This window comes from Channa argus, chromosome 9 (assembly GCF_033026475.1).
Source record: "Channa argus isolate prfri chromosome 9, Channa argus male v1.0, whole genome shotgun sequence".
Classification (NCBI taxonomy): Eukaryota; Metazoa; Chordata; class Actinopteri; order Anabantiformes; family Channidae; genus Channa; species Channa argus.
The window spans coordinates 15,920,157-15,942,659 of NC_090205.1; the positions used below are offsets into that span (position 1 = coordinate 15,920,157).

General features: G+C 38.8%; 1 protein-coding gene across 4 annotated transcripts; it reads right to left on the bottom strand.

The window, feature by feature from the left end:
- Positions 1 to 1,856: 1,856 nt before the first annotated feature.
- slc4a10b (solute carrier family 4 member 10b) lies at positions 1,857 to 20,759 on the bottom strand. 4 transcript variants are annotated; one of them, XM_067517038.1, is made up of 26 exons: positions 20,405 to 20,759; positions 19,405 to 19,446; positions 16,006 to 16,087; positions 14,386 to 14,538; positions 14,116 to 14,254; positions 13,504 to 13,664; positions 13,156 to 13,341; positions 12,015 to 12,103; positions 10,215 to 10,372; positions 9,969 to 10,056; positions 9,294 to 9,440; positions 9,083 to 9,186; positions 8,108 to 8,282; positions 7,805 to 7,938; positions 7,389 to 7,634; positions 7,171 to 7,276; positions 6,724 to 6,885; positions 6,426 to 6,539; positions 6,191 to 6,352; positions 5,814 to 6,065; positions 5,582 to 5,650; positions 4,635 to 4,808; positions 4,281 to 4,400; positions 4,143 to 4,207; positions 3,939 to 4,051; positions 1,857 to 2,959 (listed from the first exon to the last, which is right to left on the bottom strand). In XM_067517038.1, exons 1-25 carry the CDS (start codon positions 20,450 to 20,452, stop codon positions 3,976 to 3,978), a joined length of 3,252 nt encoding a protein of 1,083 aa, XP_067373139.1. In that variant the 5' UTR covers positions 20,453 to 20,759; the 3' UTR covers positions 1,857 to 2,959; positions 3,939 to 3,975. The 4 variants fall into 4 exon arrangements, with proteins under 4 accessions (XP_067373139.1, XP_067373140.1, XP_067373141.1 ...); XM_067517039.1 differs by lacking the exon at positions 19,405 to 19,446 and having other exon boundaries at positions 20,405 to 20,757; XM_067517040.1 differs by lacking the exons at positions 19,405 to 19,446; positions 20,405 to 20,759 and adding an exon at positions 18,811 to 18,966.
- Positions 20,760 to 22,503: the final 1,744 nt, after the last annotated feature.

Genomic DNA, 22,503 nt, shown 5'->3' on the forward strand with positions numbered 1-22,503 from the left:
CGTTTAGTGAAACTATAGGATGTTTCATTTATTAGTTATTAATAACATTTTGCCAGAAGAGTGTAGGAATGCAAATTGCCCTTTATGTTGCTATGGTAGTTGGTATAGTCAAAACTAGTATCATGGCTTTTACCAACTTCAGGCCAGAGTAGCATCCTCAGCAACCACATAGCAACAGATGATAACATAGTCAAAAAACGCAAAATGTTCATAATAACTAATAACCTAAATATCTTGTCCACTGAACAACAATTATGAAAATAAAGTGAACATTGCCCAATAGAAATGTGAAAACATTGAAATAGGTCAGGAGTGTCAACTATTGTCTTGGCATGTGAGGTGGCAACTGGCCAACTGAAAAGAATAGGCAACAAAAAATGGTCTCTCCCAATTTTCCTGCACATGTTTTGAAACTAGTGGGTTTTGCGTTGTGGACCAATGTAGCTAGTGTACTTTTGGATGTGAGACTGGGTTAATCACCACTGGTGTGGAGCTTCAACTCTCCCAGAGTATATGTGAAGATGATGTTTTAAGCACAAGATCCAGGTGTTGATGCGTTTTATTAATAGAAAAAAAGTAGTAGTTGCAACAAGAACACATTTTATACAGGGAATACCTAAATAACCAAAGGGTGTTGACAATTCATCCTAATCTATGATGACAAGTATCAGACCTAAATGTCAATATTAATGTTTCACCAAGAAACATAATTCGATAGCATGTATCACTGATTTTTCTGTCACAGTCTCTTTAGCCTCCTGCCTATGCAGGAAGAACAAACATCAATGAACACATCACTCTCCAGGGAGAAATGCGATTTGAAATTTCTACCAGGTAACTAGATGCTGTGTGTCACCTGTCAGCTGTTCACTGGAGTGCCCCGACAGCCTACCATGGAAGGTTATACTGAACCAAAGAACAGGAAATCATGTCAATCAAGTCAGACTCATTGGGAACATGGCTGGGTCAACGCTCTTGAGTTCCTCTTGGCGCCGGGACGAAACAATAATTCACATGGGCCAGCAGCTTGACATGCTCAGGGATGTGCCACCTCTCTAAGCTGTCATCCTTTGCATATCAGACCATCTGTTGATTACAAAGGCCCTGCCTACTCCAGTCTGGCCAAATCTCTGAGGGGTTATGATACTGCATGTTTCCTTCATTCCTTCATGACATTCCCCATGAAGGAACTACGTCAGTGTGTGATTGGATGTGTGCACCACAGCTGATCGGATATGTGAAATGACATGAGATACTATGGAAAGATTTGTGTTCACTGACGGGCAGATCTAGTTCGAATTCTTCATTGGGCTGGCCAAACTGGGGCACATATTTAAAATAGCAGCCTATTTTGAGAATAGATTCTGTGACAAAATATGTGAAAAAAAAGTAAATGTACATAATGATATATTTGAATCTGTTTATAATGTTCAGATATGGTCAGTTCTCTTGTGCTGAAGGTTCTACAGCAGGAACTACCACCCTGTCACTCTGGCAGTGGGTGGATTTTGGGGGTGGGCAGCTTCACCTGAGGCCACCTTGCTGACTCTAAACCAAATAATGAGCAGTTGGTTTTTAGTTTGTTTAGGGTTGTTAGTTTTTCCAAAAGTGGACTTTCATGTTTGACAATGGGCTATTTGAATAAAATGTGTCTAATCGGTAAAGCGCCTACTAGGCCTTAACGGCCATGAAGTTCCCATTATTGTCACCTTGTTAACTTGTGTCCTCTCCTATGATGTCGTGTAAAAACATGTAGATACTGTTCTTGCTTTCCGTATTTTGTAACCTTATTGTAGTTTTACCACATTTCCATTGTTGCTGTGAACACGGACAATGACAAGACAAACAAGTGTGCTTATACAAATTTATTAAGTTAAAACAGAACTGACAAGATATAGAAACTAAATTTGTTTTTAAGCTTTTTTTTTTAAGGTAAGCCCATCTCCAGGTCTTTGTGCACTTTCATATAAAAAATTTATTGTGTTATTGGTTATTAATCTTAAATGTTGAATGTGTTATTTATTAAACTTATGACAAACAGAATTTAATACCACAATAAAGTACATTATGAGATTATTCACATTTACATGTACAACACTAGCACCACACTGATACTGGAAACAAAACACTCCAAGTCTCCTTTAGGCTGCCAATTTTCCGGTAGCAAACATGGACTATTATTCCAAAATATAAATATAGATAAATACATTCTAAACAAATTTGTATTTTAACAGTGATAATCTACCAAAAAGTGCTATTGCATTTGGTTCTTTAAATATATATTGCCCTTCATTAAATACTTTAAAGCTCATGCTTATCTTAGTCTTGAAGACTCAATAGGTAAAATTCAAAATGTTCAGGTGTTTTATGTTTGTACACATTAATGTATGGTTTTCACTGTGTGGTCAGGAGTGAGTATAAGCTTTTAAAATATACAGTAACTACAACTTAATATTTCATTTCCCACCATATACGTTTTATATATGTCTATATAAAACTATGGAATGGAACAAGTAATTGGTATATAAATAAATAAAGAAGATATGTAGATGTGAAAGTATTTTAAAATGCAAAGTGTACATAAAATATAAACACACTTATCCATGAACTAAAACTTAAAAACAGCCTTTTAACGATACCAGCCTTTTACATTTTTGTGGTTTAATGTACATTCAGTGTTGCAATACAGTATCTAGGTTTAGAAATTAAAATGTGAACTAAACAACACATAAAAACAATAAAGTAGGTTTTACTGGTTCATTAAGAGGCAGGATAATTGTGACACAGCCAATAATACAGTCATTAATTCACACACTAAACTTGAAGGAGTGATAAACTGCAGCACATAATACAGATTGGTTTATGATACAGACTTACAACACTGTCCTTCATCTTCTCCTTACTTTTCTCATCTTGCACTTGCAGTGTGTCGATGCAATGCTGTGGGCATTGTGGTGCACTGTTAGAATCAGGAAAGAAAGCATAGATGTCACTTAAGAAATATCTATGTTGTGTTTACTAACCATTTACTATAATTTCTCCTAAGGAAAAAGTCAACAAGTACTAGACTTTCCAAAAATTGCAAGCCAAGGTCCCCGAGAATAAGTGAAGACATTTTCAAAGCAATCTGCTTATAGTAATGACTCTCATTGTGGAGATTTAATAATATATACTGTATGTATGTCACTTATTACATTATATGCTATGAATGAACAATCTTAAAATATGACAAGTAACTACAGCTAAACAAAATATGATGTATAGAAAATACAAAGTAAACATAAAGTTATTCCATTCATCCAAGCTACAGTAACTTGTTGCTGGCCAAAGCTTCATATTTGTCTCATTTGTCTCCCAGAAAGTTGAATAGCTTATTTTAGTATAAATCCTAAAGCTTAAGTCAGCATAAAGGCAACGGCTTCTGTTCTTGTTGAAAGATCGACAAACTAAACGACTGCCACAATTTACATTATGTTTTGTGACATTAAATACACATGAATCAGGAACATTATTAAACGTGTATATAGTGACTAATTAACATGTATTTGAGTTAAATATAAAAGATGTAACTGGACTCTCACAATGCTTCCTAGAAAGAAAACAGTCCCGGATAAATATAAAGCATATTTATCCACCAGAACAAGAAGCCAAAGACTTAATGAGCAAATGGCAGCCAACCTTGTAAATAAATTCTAGCACCGCTTTGTTACTGAAATGTTTACCTAAGGTTTTTCGTGCCCACGCATGATGGAGACACAATCATTATTTTATTATTAGATTAGAAGTTTCTGCAGATTCCCCTATAGTTGTCCATATTAGAGTGAAATGAATCCTGCTTTTGTTATTTGTAATAATCCACTGTAATTTTGTTTCTCTCTGTGAGCACTAACTTGAGTGAGTTTATATTTTTTCAAAAATTAAAAAAAAATAACTTTTACCCTAATGTTTTCCAGTTTTGACCCATTCTCAGATGTCTTAGCTGTTGGAGTTCCAAGTATTTCCAAAAGAACCTTTTGACATTTCATCTGTGATATTGATGATGGGTATTCCTCTGTGGTAATATAAGCCAGAAAATTATTATTAAAAATTAATTATCATTAAAATTACTTTATAAAATAAAGTTAACATTTATTATGTCTTACTTGTATCCCTCCAATGGCACCTGGACCACTTTTTCATCTTCTGCCAGTATGCTCTGCTCCTCCTCCTGGAGATTGAATATAGTTTCAATTTATGTGAATATTAATATGATGAAATTAATTATTTGTGTGCAACAATACCTCTTCAGCATCCTCAAGTTTCTTTTTCTTGCTTTCTGGCATGAGGTCATCCAGCCAGCTCAACTCTCTCTTTGTGAAGATACAGTCCATTAGTTTTCTGATAAACACCAGAGCCAACACCTGCAGCATGGACGTAAAGAAGGAGAAAGCCAAAAAAGTCATGCATGAGCTAAGGAGTATGTAAGGATGGGTTTTATTTAAATGGTAACCAGGCAGTGTCAAGTTTAAGTGAGGACACGTCTTCTGCATCAGAATACCAGTGCTCACACAAAGACCTGTTAACCTTCTAGTTAGGTGTCTGCTGAAAGGTGTGCTTCATGTGGGGCCATGCAGATGGAGGAACAATTTACACACCATCATAGGAAATACGATGGCAGCCTTGGAGGTCTTGATGACCCAGAGAAGAACCAAGCAGCTCAGCTGGATGGTGGTGAAGAGGTGAACCTTCCTTAGGGGTACATGTCGCAGATAAATGAAATCTGGCTGGTGCTTGGCTGGCATACCAAACAGTGTCAGACGATCAAAGAACTGGGGAGGATAAATGATGCAAAATTACACAAGTGATCTCTCAATTGCAAAGGGAAATTTAATTTCAGTAACAACTTGTAGGTCGTAAAATTCACAAACTCACTAAAACTGTCATCTATTAGCCATTTGAATCAAAAAAGGTCCATTTAACCTACAATACACAGTATGACATCTAGCTGGCAAAAAGTAAAAGGAAGTCTGTGTTTGCTCTGCATACCTACAACTCGCTGAAGCTCCTGAAAAGAATTTGCTTTGTCTTAATTTAAATATAATTTTCAAACCCAATAATAAAAAGTAGTCCAAAGTGAAGCAAATTATAAGTAAACAGGGCAATTAAATACCAGTCAGGTGTTCTGTAAATGCTCGGAAAACACTAGAGGCCAATTAGCACTTTTTATCTGGGCAGCCAGACAATATGAAGGCACTTCTCTATCATGGCTTGATGAGTAGTAACAGTGTACACAGATTATGGTAGATGGGTCTACAAATTAACAGCACTGAGGAGCTCTAATTTCAACCACGCAGATAATCTCTGTAATGTTGGATATTTACAAACCAAAATCTGAACAGGTGCATCAGATTTTTGGCGGTGAACGTCAAAGCTTTCATGCCTGGTGTGATTGTTTAATCTGACATACAAAAAATCTATATGAATAAACGTTTTCCATTAAATTCATATCAAATGTCAAGTTAGCCAAATCTTGAATCAGTACGCTTACAGTACAATGCGAGCAAAACAATTGCCACTGAATACAATAAAGATACAGTTTTACCTGGATGCCTCTGAGAGAAGATGCTCCCATGTAAAGAAACACTCCATACAACACAGGCATAGGAATGAACTGAAGAAAAAAAAAAGTGTTACACAAAGTATGTAACTGCTCCTTTTTTGCAGACGCGCTGAATTTAGAAAGTAATGTATAGTACTGGATAATTCATATTCTATAATATATAATATAGAAATATAGAAATTAGCAATGTTAGACAAAAAGGACAGTGTCTGACCTTGAGCACAGATGTCATGAAGACAGAGCAGCCCATGAGGGTAAAGATCATGAGGCCAGTAAAGCGTTGCTCTCTAATGCCGAGGAATTTGGGTTGTTCCCCAGGAGCTGAGCACTCAGACTCAAGCTTCAGGCTGTTGACGTGGGAGATGGAGAGGACGGTGGCTGCTACAAACCAGGGCAAGCCCATCAGAGAGCACACACCAAGCATCACCCCCACAATAAACAGATCCAGGTGATACCCACAGCCTTTCTGGGGGGAGAAAGGACCTTTAAGTTGGTGAATGAGCATTTGATGGACCTTCAGCACATCTGGCGTAAGATGCTACATGCAGTTTTACCACTGCAGTCTAGTTCAGCGCTTGGACAGAAAAGTACCTTGAGTTTGTGTTCCTTCCTGTTGATGATGACAGCTGTGATCTGCTGGTCCATGAAGATGAGGATGGTACAAAGCAGAGCTGGGACTACAGTTATGACTGCTGTCCACCAGGGATTGGGCCCCAGTGGGTTAATGAACCAGCCTCGATCATCTCTGGTCGGCTGATAAAAAGTTACTGGTTACATGTAGTTTGTAATTTTTTGAAAATTACTGTTATACAGCAATTTGTCTCACCTTAAAAACACTGGGAACCTTTAATTTTGGAGAGGGAATCCCAATGGCATAGTCGATTAAGACCATGGTAAGGATGGTGAAAAAAACAGCAAAGTCACTGATGATGGACCTCACCTGACAGAGATGAAAAATTATTCAAATGCATCCTTTGTTTTGAACTCAAAGAGAAGCAAACGAAACTAATAACCTATTTTCTCTCTGTCATGCAGTACATTAGCTAAACCACTAGAGTGCACCACTGTACCATGCGCCTTGTCTTCACGTTAGAAAGTTTAAAGAAGGTCATGTAGTGCCGTACCTTTGTAGGAAAGTAATTGCTGAACTTGAACTCCTTGAGAAAAGCGGACATCAAGACAGTAGAAAAGAAGAGAATGACACACCAGAAGAGGACATCAGGAACGTAGGGTCCATGAGGGCCACAGGCACTCCCCACAAACTCCCCTCGCTTTTCAATACAGTCCTGCAACATCAGACAGGGGACAGTTGTTTGGCATCGTATCATCAGCAGTACACTCAAGGTTTCCACAGACAGGGTTTTAGAACCAGTGGCATCCATGATAAACTTGTTTAACTATACAAATGTGCTTTTTTGCCATGAGTAATCCTGTAAAACCCAAACCATGTGCCCTTAATCTCCTCTTTTCAGTTTCCTCCATCTGGGAGATTATGGCACTTAAAGGTGGAAAAACTAAAAGTATTCTTTTCAGTCTGTCACTGGGTTGTAACCAAATCATGTGAGTCATACCTTGACCTCCAGGGCTTCCCAGTAGACTTCTGATACAGTGATGTTGTTGAGCTCCCAGTATTTCAGGGTACCATTGGTGGGGTCAGAAGGCTCAACACATGAACATCTGTGGAAGCACATGAACATCTGGGTGACTAAATAATCCCTCATCTGTCAGGGGTTTACTGTACTTTCACTTCTTTAAACAGTACACAGTGCAAAGATAAGGGCCCACATACGAGTACATGGTGAGCTCGTTGAGGTTGAAATTCTTTTTAATTGGATATTGTTCTCCCAAATGGATAAGTTTCTCCAAGGCCTCGTAAATAAAGATGATGCAGATGAGCGAGGCGAAAGCTTCCTCTGTAAAACGTGTGATGTAACAGACAAGGGAACTGGCATCTGTAGCTACCAGCATGATACAGAGGAAAGCTGTCCACAGACCAATACAGGTTCTCAGTGACAGATAGGACAAGTCATATTCCCTGCGTGGAGATAAAAGAGAAAACAACCCCTTTGCAACATATTTCAGGTCAAACTAAGTCATGTATTGGATTTTTACTGTTGGTAATGTCATCATCAGTATGAATTCTATTGTTGTTCTAAGGGAACAATACATCTTTTAAGTGTACAGTCACACTAAAATAAAGCATACTTGCAAAATTTGAACAATATCTTTTCAAATACAAGCACTGGTCCTGTACTGCCAAGAATGGTAAGGGGCTGCCCAGCAAATAGGCAATAGGCAATTCCAGTCAGTGAAGCTCCAAAGAGTGACTCAATGGCACTCTGGGGAATGGAAAGAGGACAGAATGATTATTGACCCAGTCACCATAATAATCTTTACCATATCGAACTACAATATTTGTCCTGTTTAATGTACTGAAAGGCTACTACAGTGCACAGTTAGATTTGGCAGAACACTCTGGACTTTTTGAGAAGAAAGCAGGTGATTTACTATGCGTCCTTCTGTTGCCTCGCCTAGTAGTCCTCCAAAGGTGATGACAGGAGACATGCAGGCACAGTAGAGGAACAGGAAAGAGGCCACACACTGCAAACTGATGGCATCAGTGTAGTCGGACAGGTAGTGGGGTAGCTTTCGCTTGATGTCTAGAAAGAGACCACCGAACCACCTGGGCAAATACAAAGATGCTTGTCACTTATGCTATCAAAGGCATGAAATATTGTCTACTAATAATGCTGAAGCCAGTTACTCCCCTCCTCTGCCCTTATCTCAGTGTGTAGCTCGCTGTGTGGTTTAGTGTGAGAAGTGTGTTAGACAGGGAACTCTAGCTGCGAACACAGAGTTCAAGGCAGGATGTTTCTATGGAAACCACTGACTACAACTACACAGCAAGTTTTCCCAGAAAAAGATGATCAACATTGCAGCATAGTTTTCAGAAAAGTGGTATTTTTCTATAGATGTATTAATACTTGCAGTATTGCAAATCATGTGACATATAAAGTTGGTGTTGAAATGCATTTATTTACCGACATTTCATCCAAATTTCCAGGTAATATTTAGAGTTATGTAGCAACATAAGTGTGTTTTTAATGCCAAGCCTTTTTAATATAAAGAAAAGAAAGCATAATAACAAAATCTCCTTTACACATTATATATTTAATTTACTTTGTTTAACATCCTCTGTTATTTATATCTTACAAAACGAAACAAAACAAAAGTGTACTACAGTGTGAAGCTCAGCAGGCTGAATACTCCAATGGGAAGAAAATACTGAGTGTAGCGAGTAGGCTGCATGACGCGCTGGCACAGCACTGCATTTCCACGATTTGGCACAAGGTACTTACTTAAAATATTATTTCCTCACCTCTGTATATAGACTATGCTATTCTACTGCTCATCAGAGTTTGCTTTAAACAAAATGATGGCACATTCATTGATTTGATTTGATTTGATTTGAGACTATCCCACCTTCCAGTGCGTTGCAGTTCGGGACCCCCGTGGCCACTATCCTCCTCTTCCTCATCACCCTCTACTAATCCGTTAGGCAAAACATTACTTTTCTTTCTCTTCTCCTGTTTAACAAAAAGTTCAGAGCAGTTTTTCAATCACATGTGTTTAGGACTCACATGTTACACAATTCCAAAGAAGAAGACAACCGGATGACTAATGTCCTACTAACCTGGGAAGGTACGTTTTTTGGTGGCTCTATTCGTACCGATGGGTCCCACTCTCCTGGAGGCAGGACCGTCACTTGATCGAGGAATTCATCAATCCCAGCAATCAGGTCATTTCGGTCTTTAGCTCTATAGGCAACATCATGGAACACCTAGACAAAAAAGCGCTCTGTAGGCTAAATGCAGGACATGTACATGTACAGGATGTAAACCTTAACCACAATGATCGAAATGGGAGCAGGACACACTGTGAAACTACTAGGATATTAAAACCATCCTGCAAAACAGTTAATGTTGTCCAATCAATCATTCTTCCTTCTAGTAAATATCCAATTTCCCTACATCCAGTCATTTTAGACAGTGTTTAATAAAGTTTTGATTTCCTCACCATAATGGGAGGCAGCCTAAATTCCAAACAAAAAACTGAGGACATGAGGGCTGACTAATCGCCAAAAGCATGTCATAAAATGTCTGTGCTGCATTTCATGCTGAGAAATGTTCCATCACTTTAGGAATTTGTTATGTTCTTCTGGACTGTGAATTTATGCAAAGTGCTTGCAGAAAATCCGAGTTAGAGCATCTGGTTGACATTCAAAGCAACCCACCCTCTTTTTGAAATCATATTAACTAAAGGAACGCAAGTGGATGGTCACAGGCATAAGGTGCAGGTGAATTATTACCTCATCTGTCATAAGTGTTGCAATAGACCTTCCAATCTCATGATATTGAGGCCCTCTCCCCAAGGGCCCCAAGAGAATGAACAGAAACCTAAAGGTGACAACCGATTGTTTTTTTTTTACTCCTTTATACATGCATCGTCATAACAAAATTTATTGGCAACATTTACTGTAAAGGTCAGAAATGACTGAGCGTAATTAGTATAAGACAATGAGCAGTACGCTACAGCAGTAAAATCAGCCAGTAACCTTGTGGCAATGGGGACTTCAGTCAACCCACTGAGCAGGACCGCTGGAGACAGGCGGACAAACGCCACCACCGGCTTGTTCAGGAACTCCAGTTCTCCCACTAACACATTACACGCTTCAGCACCTGCTGGGATCTTCTTCATGAAATGAAGGTCTATCTGGAAGAGAACGCAAGTACGGGGGTAGGAGTATCATAAAAACACCCTTTCCAGTTAGCTTATTGTCTAAGCGGCTTTGACTAAGAGCATGTTTCGTTCCTGTCCCAAAGTGCATTCTATAAATATGCCTTTTTTACAGTTTATCCTCATATTAAGCCCCAGATGCAATGGGATGTCTGGATTGCAGTCTAAATATAGCCCAGCTATCCAGACGTTGAGCACAAACAGATGTAACACTCAAATAAATCACAGATTATTATGATAAAATATTACTAAAGCTAACTGAAATATACGTTTTACTTTAAACTATTGCATCATATTTCATAAGGACGGTGAATCTTTCATTTCTCATAAATGCATACAAAAGCTGAACCATTTCCAATTGTTCAACCCAGGATAACTGAAGTTTACAGACATTTTTGGAATATCAAATGTGTTGTGTTGATGTTTCTCATAATTATGTGGGCTTGACAAATGTTGAAAGGGCTGTTTTTTGTTGCATCAAAATGTTTTGTTCAGTGTTCAATAAATTAACATTTTCAATAAATGTTCAATACATTCTGGATAACTTGATGGGTCATGACTTATAAACACTGAGACATTGCTGATTTGGAAGTTTTGGAGGTAAAATGTGTTTTTGCTAACGTGATGAAGTAAATAATCTGCAGCTGTTCTATAAAGCAGTAATGGTGAGGAGTAAGTTTACTTTACTTAAACACTGTACTTTAAGTACAAGTTTTAACTTACTGTTCTGGACTTATGGACTTAGTATTTTTACTGTTAGTGTTGTACTCTTGCTGTACTTTTACTACATTCATTTATCCAATATATTTACTTTATTGAATCTGATTCCACTACTAATACTGTGTTTGGTAGTTCTACAACAAGACTTTAAAGTGGCAGTTCTACTTGTAGTGGAGTAATTTTTTTGGCAGGTACCTGCATCTTTACTGGAGTGTTGATTGTTTGAACATCGCTTTCACCTCTGACACACAGGTCACAATTTAGAATGAACAGTTCAAGCTTTGACAAAATGTGAAGTTCATATACATTATGCAAAGAATATAAAAAAGGGTTTTATCTTTGTTGTCTGCGGTTGTCATGTGGTTGACACTGCAAAATGACTTTTATTTTACTTATGGTTGTAATCTAATCTTTTATAATAGATGACATTTCCAATAAATCTAACAACATGATGTTTACTGTTTAAAACACAAAACTTAAAAAAAAAAATATGTGCTAATATTCATCAAATATGACAATTGCATGCATGCATGGTGCTACGTGCAGACTCCTGTGACCTGAGAGCTGCACACTACAGTATAATCCTCAAGAAACTGCCATTTGACATTGGAATAGGACCATTACATTAGTAGGAATTGCAATACAGGAAATGTAAAAACACCTAATTACAAGTGGAATTCCAGCACTGACAATGTTTGGCACTTTATCTATAACAATGCATTGTGTTTTATAAAAGACTCTATCTTATTATTTCATTGACAAATAACTATTGTTGTTAAATTAATGCAGAAAAGAAAAATTGTCATATTTTGAAGAAATAAAAACTGCATTAAATGGAAACACTAAAAGCAACACTATGCAAATATTAACATGTGACTGTGCAATATGTGCACCATACCTTGCTGAAGTCCACAGAACTGTTTTCTCTACTGACATCCCCTTTCCCGTCTGGACATGCTAACTGAGACTGGGAAGCCGTCATCTGACCTGGAAATTCAGGTAGAGCAATTATGAATCTCTCAAAAAATGTCACTTAAGTAACCGATGATGTCACTGAATGTAAAAAGCCCAACCAAGTAAACAGAATATCTGTAGAAAGAGAAATGACAGTGAGCATCACACACAGACAGTTCACTTTCTGTTATTTTTCTTCACTGTCATTGTCCCATAAAATCCAGGCTCATGTTATTGTGATTACCGCCAAAATAGTTGACAGGTTTGGCCTAATTTCTGTATTCATTAAACGAAAGTTTTAAAAATGAACACTAATTATATTGTTTAATATGCTCACATAGCATGGAGCGGAGCTTATCGAAGAGTGTTGCTTTGAAATTAGCTTTAAAATAGCACAGCAGTGAAATTAAATTGCTCATGATGTGCCACCAAGACTTCTTGCGTACTAGAAAATTACTCAGTCTGGTGTGTTCTGTGTACCTAATTTTGATATCTAGAAATCTGGCAAACCTGAAGTTTAGAAAATGGAGTTGGCAATAATATACTACATTCTTGCCTCCAATTATAAGCCAGTCCTGGACTAAATTTATCCCAGAATTCAGTTTTTGTACTGTGAAAATCAGCAAACAAATTTATTTATTTATAGAATGTAGTTATTAACATTTTGGTTCAACCTTTACTCAACTTAACAAAAACAACCTGTTTTGAGTTGCCAATGTCAACACAAGCCAGGAGTATACTCTGCTCTACAATATGTTTTTTAAGTATAAGCTGGTATAAAGGCAGAGGCAGGCTGGAAAAATCAGCACCTGTTGACATCAGTGGGACTGTGGCAGGTGGGTGGGCAGATGGTGGGTGTTGGATGGAATCAGAAAACATACGCAAGTTAGGCCCATATGTGTATAACACATAGACATATTTCACATTTTAAAAGTATCTACGGTGGCCACATAGAATCTAAGAAAGCAGTCAACCTGAGTCCCCTTCTCATAGTTTTGGAGCAATAAAAAGATAAACAATGAACCCTTCCACATATCTTGCAACACCAAGTGAGACACGACTGCTATACTGAATGGTTTTCTCACCATTTTTGTCCAAGTGGAGCTCAGAGGACCGCCGACCCATGTCAGCAATGGAGCGTACAATAGGCAGGCGATTAGCCAGCTTCTTCTGGTTCTGGTGATGGTGCTGCTTCAGCAGTGTTTCCCGCACTTTCTTTCTAAGCTCAACCCCTAGGGGTGAATATAATTCCTGGTGGTCCAACACCATGTCTAATGTATACATAGAGCAGATACAATGTGGACTGCAATGAAGAAACTCACATTCCCAGAAACATTAAAACAATTAAAAAATCGAAATTACAATGGTTGTTCTAGATCAGTGAATGTTACTTAACACATTATATATTTTATCACTTGTTACCACAACGTTACCTGCGACCTCTTCAGTGCTATTGGCCCTCATGTCCAGCAGCACAGTGCTGTTGATAATACAACTGCGCAGCTCAAACAGGCTGTGTAAAGACAGAGTGGCTACATAGGGCTTACTCCATCGCTCTCCTCCATCCTCAACATCCTCCTCAAACTTCAACCACCTGTAACAGGAGCAGGAGTTACAGTCAGGAAAGGCCAGCAGACCATAAAGTGGCCAGCTACTGTTCAACATTCACTTATTCATTCTGGGTCCCTCTCTCCTCGCTTTTAGTTCTAAAATTTCTATATCACTCGTGTTTACTCATTCAGTCTACTTGCTTATTGCCTCGCGTCATATTATCACTCTAAATAAAATATTTGAACCATAAAACTACAAGTGAAATGACGAATAAATACTCCATGTTGTTGACCGCTGACAATCAAAGGTAAAAAAATAAAGTGACATAGAAATTAAAACAATGAATTGCAATTACTTAATGTAATGGAAACTCAAACATTAGATGCAGCTATATCTCTCATCAGTGTAAGTGGGATCATGGGTATGACCGGTCCATCAAATCAGAGCTTTCACAGCTGTACATGCGATGTAATGACATGTCTGTCTCGCAGTACCTCGCACTTTCTCTCCACTCAGAATCCTCTCCCTCCCTGACACAGATCTCATCCATCTCTGTGAAGAGGTCATGAGGTATATGCTCCTCATCATCATCCTCAGTGCCCAGCAGGAACTGTACTCTCTGAGAGGGAGTGTCTGGAGGATAAGGAATTGCACATGACTGATCCAAACTGAAGTGCTCATAGCAAGAATCTTAATGAGACACAATGAGCAAACAAACATCTTCCATGCTGTAATTAGTGCAAGTTCATTCTTTTGGCCAGTACCATAAATAGGAGACTCTCTACCCTCAACCAAGGTGAGGGTCTGGTCCCTGCTCCTTCTCTTGTGTTTGTTTCCATGGTGACGGTGCCTGCGATGGCTGTGGTGCCTGGTACTTCCCAAGGGGACGTGGACCCCAATGTAGAGAGTCCTGTGGCCTGGGGACAGTCCCATAGTAGTTAAAGGCAGATGAGCTGTAATGATGATCTCTGTGTGTGTGCGTGTGTTTCTGCGCATGTGTGTGTGGTTGTGGTGTGGCTGTACATTCAAACATTACTAAAATTTTACTGTAAGGTTTTCTAATAGTGATATTTGGCTCTGACAAATAACAAAAAACAAAAAAATGTGGTTATTTTACTTTTCAAATATCATGCATAAATTTATATGCATAAATGCTTGTTTTGTGTTTGTGCAGGTACCCGACTGTGTGGTGGAAATAGTAACAGAGGGAGTATGTCTGTTTTTGCACTAAAAAGTCAGCCCACTCAGCTCACTGCAGTATGACATGAAGATTCATAAAACCACACACAGAAAATACAGTGCTCTCCAGTACCGACACTGTGTGCCAAAGTCTTAGAAATAACACAAATATTTATGTTGTTCTTCAATAAAAAATGAGATTACTTCTCAGTTCATGTCTCAAAAGAATTATCATGTTTTGTAGCTCTTTAGTAGCCTAACTCACTAAGTGCCAGGTTTCCAGCGAAACATTGCCCAGATCATCACACTGCTTCTGCCTTTTTCCCATAGTGCATCCTGGTGCACTTCCCCAGTGAAACAACAAACACGCACACACACACATACACACAAATACACAGACACGTACATAATGTACATGATTTATCTGACCAGGCCACCTTCTTCCATTGCTTAATGGGCTTGTGTGTTCTGTCTCCTGTCAATCACAGCCGGTATCAACATTTTGCAGCAAATTGTGCTAGAGTAGATTTTCTGTGGGACCAGATCAGATGGGCTACCTTTTGCTCCCCACAGACTTAATTGTGCCTTGGGTCCCGATGATCCTGTGGCCTATTCTCTGGTTTTACTTCCTTACATCTGGTATGTGGTGACCATTATATAGCCAAAGTGTTCTGCCTATCATGCCTATCAAGGTTAATGCCTATCAGAAACTGTAACCCAGCTCTCTAACCATCACAATTGACCTTTATCAGAGTTGCTCAGATTGTTTCTGGCCAAAAGTGAACAAATCACTATGTGTGTACTAGTTAGTGATTCCAAAAAATAACAAATCTGTGCTTTTTATGTTACTTATGCATTTTATGATTAAATTTGAATAACGTAAAGAAAGGTTTCACTAAAAAGCTGTTAGTCATTATGTGTTTCTATGAGCACAGCTGGGGAAACATCCTTCAGATACACAAATTACTCTGTACTGATACTGTTTGCATCTTTGTTTTGTTTATCAATGCGTTTCAGGGATTGTAAAATTATTGATGTAAACTCAGCTCACCCACAGTTTCTGCCTCCCACTCTGCTCTTATCTTTGAAAAGCTGTTGAGAGGAAAGCAGCAGTTGTAAGGACAGAGTGGGAGGACTCAGCTGCAGCAGCCTTTTAGTGCTCCAAGCTCTTTGCGTTCAGAGACATTCAGCGTCAGTCGACGTACCTTCAAGATCTTCCTGCTCAAAGTTGGTACTCTGTTGAGACCGAGTTCCTCCTCTGTCCACGACTGCCTCATCATCATTTCTCTGTGGTAAACAGACACATCCAAATTATTAATTAGGTACAGTCACACATCATCTCATCAAACCATGATGCTGGAGATACAGAGTTCTTTGAGCATGTATATTGAAGTAAATGTTTGTTGACTTGAAGTTCCCTCATTGTCATGGGCATCATGCAAGACATTATCCAAATAAATAGCATGGTTGCCTTGGAAACTAATTGCAGGCTCATCTTGAATAGGAAAGGATATCATCCCAAACGGAAAACTTTTTATAAGAGTAACAATTAAAGTTTTACTTCTGTTCTTTGTTTATAGGACACCAAAGTAAGTTTGTATTTTTTATGTTGTTTGTTATCCACTTTAATACACTGAAGCTTTGCCATCTTTATGTGTCCAGTTACAACGATAGATTTTTATAGATTTGTTTCCTGAATTGAGAACCTTTTTAATCATTCATTAGAACAAATTAAAAAAATGAAGTAGTGATTTCTTTCTACAGCACTGAACAACCACACATGTGATATATACTGTATGTTTAAGGGCAAATGTTGTAGGACCAGTAAGTATTGCCAAAGCAGGTCGGCTTAGAGCACATAGATGTAGTTTGTTAGAGTCACTGAGAAAACAGGCTTTCTGTGGTGTGAATGTTGCTCTGCTTATGTAATAACTGAGAAAGACGATGACACTGAGGAGGTGGCAATAGAGACTCAGTCAAACCAGCAGAAATCCTTATTTGTCATTTGGATGCAAGGTACAAACTTAAACTGGGATTGGCCAAATTTATGAGAGCACCAGGCTGCACAAAAGTGACATGAGGACACTTACTATCTTTTTATTACCTCATTTTGTTAGGGAACCCAACCAACACACCCAATCACCACCTGTGAAATGTGCTAAGGTGATTAACTGGAGAAGTTAATAAAATAACACTTATTCGCCCTCTTGCCAAAAGTTACGGTCCATGAGAGTGTGTGTCCTTTCTGTAACTTACAGCCAGAGGACAGTTAGCTTAGCACAAAGTGGGTGCAGCAAGATTTTTAAGTACAAAACCTGGAGTTTTACAAGAAGTTATGATTTGGGTATCTCTTGCAGGGTGCAGTAATTTTATGAAGTCTCTGCTGGTTGCCTGGCAACCTCACAATAAAAACAAGAATCCAATGTGTCATTGTGCTCGGCCAAAAGACAGTTTGGCATATAACTCAGCACTGAACCACAAATTTTCATTTTTACAGTTATTTTATGATTGTAGCATGCTAATGTTAGCATCCTATTGTGATAAAGTCATTGTGCTAACAAGAATTTTAGACATCAGAAGAAGGCTTGAAAGCGTAAAACTCACAAAGAATCACAAAAGTCATGAGGATGGACTTACCAGAATCCAGGGTATTGGGGGTGTCTGAACAACTGACTGCAAACTTTAATTATATTTACTTATTGACATATACTGTAAATATTAAAAATGAACGCATAATAAAATAAGGTTAAACTCAAGAAGAGCTATTTTTATTGCTATCGATTTAATGTTTCCTGAACAAATACTGTAATTACTTAGCAGAGATGGACACAGTGTTGGTGCTGATTGGTGTTTTGTGCTGTAAATCCAAGCAGCGACAGTCAGTGTTTAGCAAGCAAAATAAACTTACAACAGTCTTTGATACATGCTGTAGGCAGTTCGGCTACATTTCCAAGGACTATTTGTTGCTTAACAGAGTCAGACTCAATGCAGTTATTACAGTAGGCATTTTTATCTTGCAAGATCACTTGATATCAGCCTTTTCCTAAACCATCTTGACCACCAGTTGACCATCAGAGCATTATGATAATGAAGGGCAGCTGTTCACAGCTGCAGTGCTCATGACGCTAATGCTGATAATCTGTCTGCAAATAAACAGGGCATGGATCCACTTCCCTGCTCAGATTAAACTGCCCCTATTTGTTACTAAAACACCAACCACATTAGCCTATATTAAATGTGCACTGTGCTCATGCAACACAGAACATAAACTGTAAGTCTGAATATCTGTGATATTCCCAGTGAAGAGTACAGTGGCAACTGATGTGACTCTTAAAGAAAGTTGTTTTTTAGTTAACTGTTTCTGTGTCATTTAAAGGAGTTGATTAGACAAAAAGATGCTACATGCCACACAACACACACGAGACAGATAGCAGATTGATATTGATTAATGCCATTTTCAGGCATGCATGCTGCAAAAAGGGCTCTGATCAGAACAAGATCAGATCAATAAATGGTTCTGCTCAAAAAACAGAAATCTTAGGAAAAAAAGCTGTATAGTCCCCACTGATGCTTTTTAGACTCATATTCAACTACTAACCAGACAAATCATGTTAAAGAACAGGCAAACCACGCAGCTGAAGTGATATCACAGGATGTGGCACATACTTGGACCTGATCCCTACAGATGGCAATGTTGGAACCATCAGTGGCAGCAATATCATTAAACGCACAGGCTTTCATGTGGCACAGAATACACCGTAATCCTTAAACATTTCTGCTATAAAACTTCAACATCCTGTGAGAGGATACGTTAGTGCTACATTTATGTTTTTCAGAGCTGCTGCTGTTTAAGGTGTTTTACAGCACTGATTCCTCATTGTGATGCACTTAATATCTGCATCTATTATAAGTGGTTCAGAAGGAAAAAAAGCTCTTTTTTTACTTTTGCACTAATGCATTGCACAATGACTCTTTGGGCAGACTTATCTTCAACAAAAGTTTTATCCTACCTGACATCTGAAGTGCCAAGGAGCCTCCAAGGTTTCAGAAAGCATGAGTTTTCCCTCTGTGTCCTCTGCTATACAGTCAGTGGAGTCAGAGTGCAGTGCAATCTAAAAGCCGAGCTCTGTGGCACTTCCCCCTGCTGCCCAGCTTCACACCATGCCTGATGCATGCTGATTCCCTTCTGCTGTGTCAAACAACTGTAATTTGTGATTGTGATCTATCGACAGGGCCACCAGTCTCATCGTGAGATTATAGCTGTGACATCATCTCTGCTGCCCAGCAATATTTTACTATAGACAAAGCTTCATTCATCCCATGCCTCCTCTCTCTGTCTCCTTTCTATTTAGATGTTTATGGAGTAGAACTATAACTATTGTCACGTCACATTATATCAACTGCATCACCCTTTGGTGAATGTTTCTGCAGCTCCACATGTGAGCTCCAGTCATGTAGTCCATTCCATGTTGATCCATTCTTTAGAATTTGATCTATTAAAACTTTTTCTTCTTAAAATAAAAACAAACAATAAGCTTCATGTTTCACTTTTTAACTTTGATCCCCAGTGATAGAAGCCACAAAATCCAGGGAATGTAACTCACCAAACTTCTGCGCCCAACTGATGAGGCAAGGGAAGTATTGAGCTGTAAGATAATAAGTCATCATTTTTACATCACACAGTTCACCAGAGAGGTTCATGTGACTTGAATCATCCACTCAAGGCGTTTTCACAGTTTCAAAAAACACATTTGGCTCCAAATCAGATCAGACCAAAAGATTTTATCTGAAAAATTATTTTTAGATTCTCAAAGGTTGATTGACTTCTAAGATAAGGTTGTGACCCAGCATTTGGAATCCAAAGCCACTAAGAGCAGTGCTAGATCAACGAAACTCTCAGCTTAAACCTCCAGCTAAATGGAAAAATCTGTTTGGTGTAATGTCAACTAATCTCTTCTGAAATGATCATGAAAGACCAATGGATGCTGGTCCACCGCTCTCTGGGAACATCCCACGGGTGACTTTATCTTCTTTTATCTGTTTTGGACCTGATCATTTTCTAAAAAGAACGTTTTAAAATAGTGTTTGACTTTGTGACTATATTTGTGTGTGACCCAGTCGCTTGAACGTACATTTTTGCAGTGTGTGTTCTAGCAGCATCTCCTGATGACACAGTTACACATGTACCTGTCACTGACCAGGTCACTGCTGTCTGAATTAATATTAATAGGACATACCTAAACATTTATAGCATATAGAAGTAATGGGACATCAGCTAATCACATACATCCATGTAGAACAGCTCTTTATTGATACATAAAGATGAAAGCCTGGTGAAAACAACTTTTGCATCCTGCCTCTAAGTCACATTTCGTCACACAAGCCGATGAAAATAATACATTTAAATAATTTGACCAGTGATGCGCAGACCTCCACAGGTACTGCTCCTCACCTGTAAGCACGCTGACTTAACCACTCTAGCACGTTTTAAATTTTCTAACATTGGCCTTCACAAAGTAGGCTATACTGATTAATCTGGACAGGTGTAATGAAATATTAATCTACGTAATGAAATATTTGTCCCAAGAGATCAGTGTTCTTTACCCCAGGCAGCAGTGGCTCTATCTGTGCGCCCGGCTCCTTGGTGTCCATCGCCTTCTCCGAGCGGTGGGATAGACGGAGCAGAGACCTGCGCTGTGTGTAATCCCGTCAGGTGAAACAGGGTCTGAGCAAGCGCCCAGCGGTCACATGTTTATATGAGAGTCGGACGGTCAGCAGCCCAGAGACGATTAGCGCTTCTCACAAAAAAAAAAAAAAAAAAAAAAAAAAAACATGCGCATCTCTGCTGAGGCGCACGAGTCCCTCTCGAAATGTTTCGCCTTTGTTAGACTCAAACGTGATGAAGAGCGAGTGACAGGAACAACTACGGAAATCAGCAGAGACTTTCTGCTGTGATGTGCACTATGAGTTTTACAAGTTATGCAACAATTTGTTTGCTCCTGGTTTTATAAGACTCTTGATTGCGTGAGCACTGGACCGCTAGTTAGGACTATTATAGCAGACAAAGCTGCAGCCCCACTCTCTGCCTCGCCATCTGGGTTTGGTATTTTTCCCCATACATTATTTCACCCATTGGTCACTTCATTGGGTCCAATTCTACTTTTACAGGGGTGGAATTTCTCAGTTGAAACTGTCATAAAGGTGATATTTCTATGTGTTTATTACTGAAGTGGGAGGGAGTGTGGGAGTGGTTCTAATGTTTTGGCCAGATTGTACCTAATGAAATGGCCAGTGAGTGTAGGTAATTAAAATTAAACTCCAAAAGCCAGACACTGACTAAAATCAAATATTAGAGCACTGGCATGGCCTGGACATATGCGGCACCTCTCCAGTTTGAATCCACGTCTTTCGTAGTTACTGTGTTGTCAGCACATTTGCACTTCTCCTCCCTTCTCCCTCCCTCTGAGCCCCAAAATCTGCAGTGCCAAATCTCTGTTAAAAGACTCAATCGCCGGGAAACGTATAGGGATTATTGAAGTTAATGAGCTTGAGAATGAACGGGCCTGGGCCACTCAGTCACCAAAAGATTACACAGTTGTAGATGTGTTGTTTTATAACGCTGGTATTGAAATTGTGAGTCCATGGTTTTAGCTTTTGATTGTTGCGGAGGGAGTGTTTACAAGCCTGTTTGTGGAGATTGCTGCTAAAAACACATTTGGCACTGTGGTTTGGAGTCTTGTTAACAGCAGGGATTCTTTTAATAATAGTAAAGCACCGCCATCTGGTGTAGCTCACAGTCCATGTGTAGCTGAATCCAGAGGAAAACCGCAGTTAGAGTCTTTAATTGAGCCCTACAAGCCCATTTATTAATAAAGATTTTTTTTTATCCATGCGCTTCGGATTTCTCGTAGCTGTCCCTGTCTGGACTGACCTCCTTAGGGCTCCGAGCTACAAACTGAGGAGCTGTTTGATTACAGGGCCTGCATTTATTTATCGCCATCTGCTGTTTATCCATGGAAAAGCTGACTGACTGAGAAACTGAGCATTAACACACACACAGACACACACACACACTGCCACACCTTTTACTGACAGCTGTGAGCTTCTCCTTCACATTGAAATTCCAATTAAGCGCACATTGAAATTATTATGCACACGGTTTAATTATATACGTTCTTGACGTCATTAATTTGATTTTATTATTGAATGTTCTTTTCATTTGACGCAATTAAAAATCAGATTATTTGGAAGAGTAGAATAGAGGTTGAATCATTTAATCGGCAATTACCAGCCACCAGCAGGCTTCTTAAAAGAAAAGAAGAAAGCTTTCTCTCACCACATAGGCCTACTTCATCAAACCAACTGTGGCTCTGCTCTGTCGCTTCCTTTGGATTCTGAACAAAAAAACTTGTCAGCTTCACAGTTTTTCAGTTTGTGTGACTATAACTAAAGAAAAGTTTTCACCCTCCTTAATTTCTTGGCTTAATGCGTAAAAGGCAAAGTCATTCTGCTGCAACGCTCCTTAATGTTGAGTCAGAAAAACAATCAGTCAGATAAATTATCTCTCAATTTTTCAAACGTTTACTTGGATCAATTTGAATTATGAACGATATAAAAGTTACACATTGGCAATATTTCCCATTTTAATTAGCCATTGGTCTATTATTGTGCCCTCTGTAACTGATTTTTTATTTAATTTTGTA

Bases quoted from the DNA above. Each gene is read 5' to 3' on its own strand.
- slc4a10b (XM_067517038.1), bottom strand. From the start codon at position 20,452: ATGGACACCAAGGAGCCGGGCGCACAGATAGAGCCACTGCTGCCTGGG. The intron at 14,539-16,005 runs GTACGTCGACTG...GACTGTCCCCAG, and splicing joins TGAGCAGGAAGATCTTGAAG to GCCACAGGACTCTCTACATT. The intron at 6,066-6,190 runs GTACTTTTCTGT...TTCTCCCCCCAG, and splicing joins GGAAGGAACACAAACTCAAG to AAAGGCTGTGGGTATCACCT.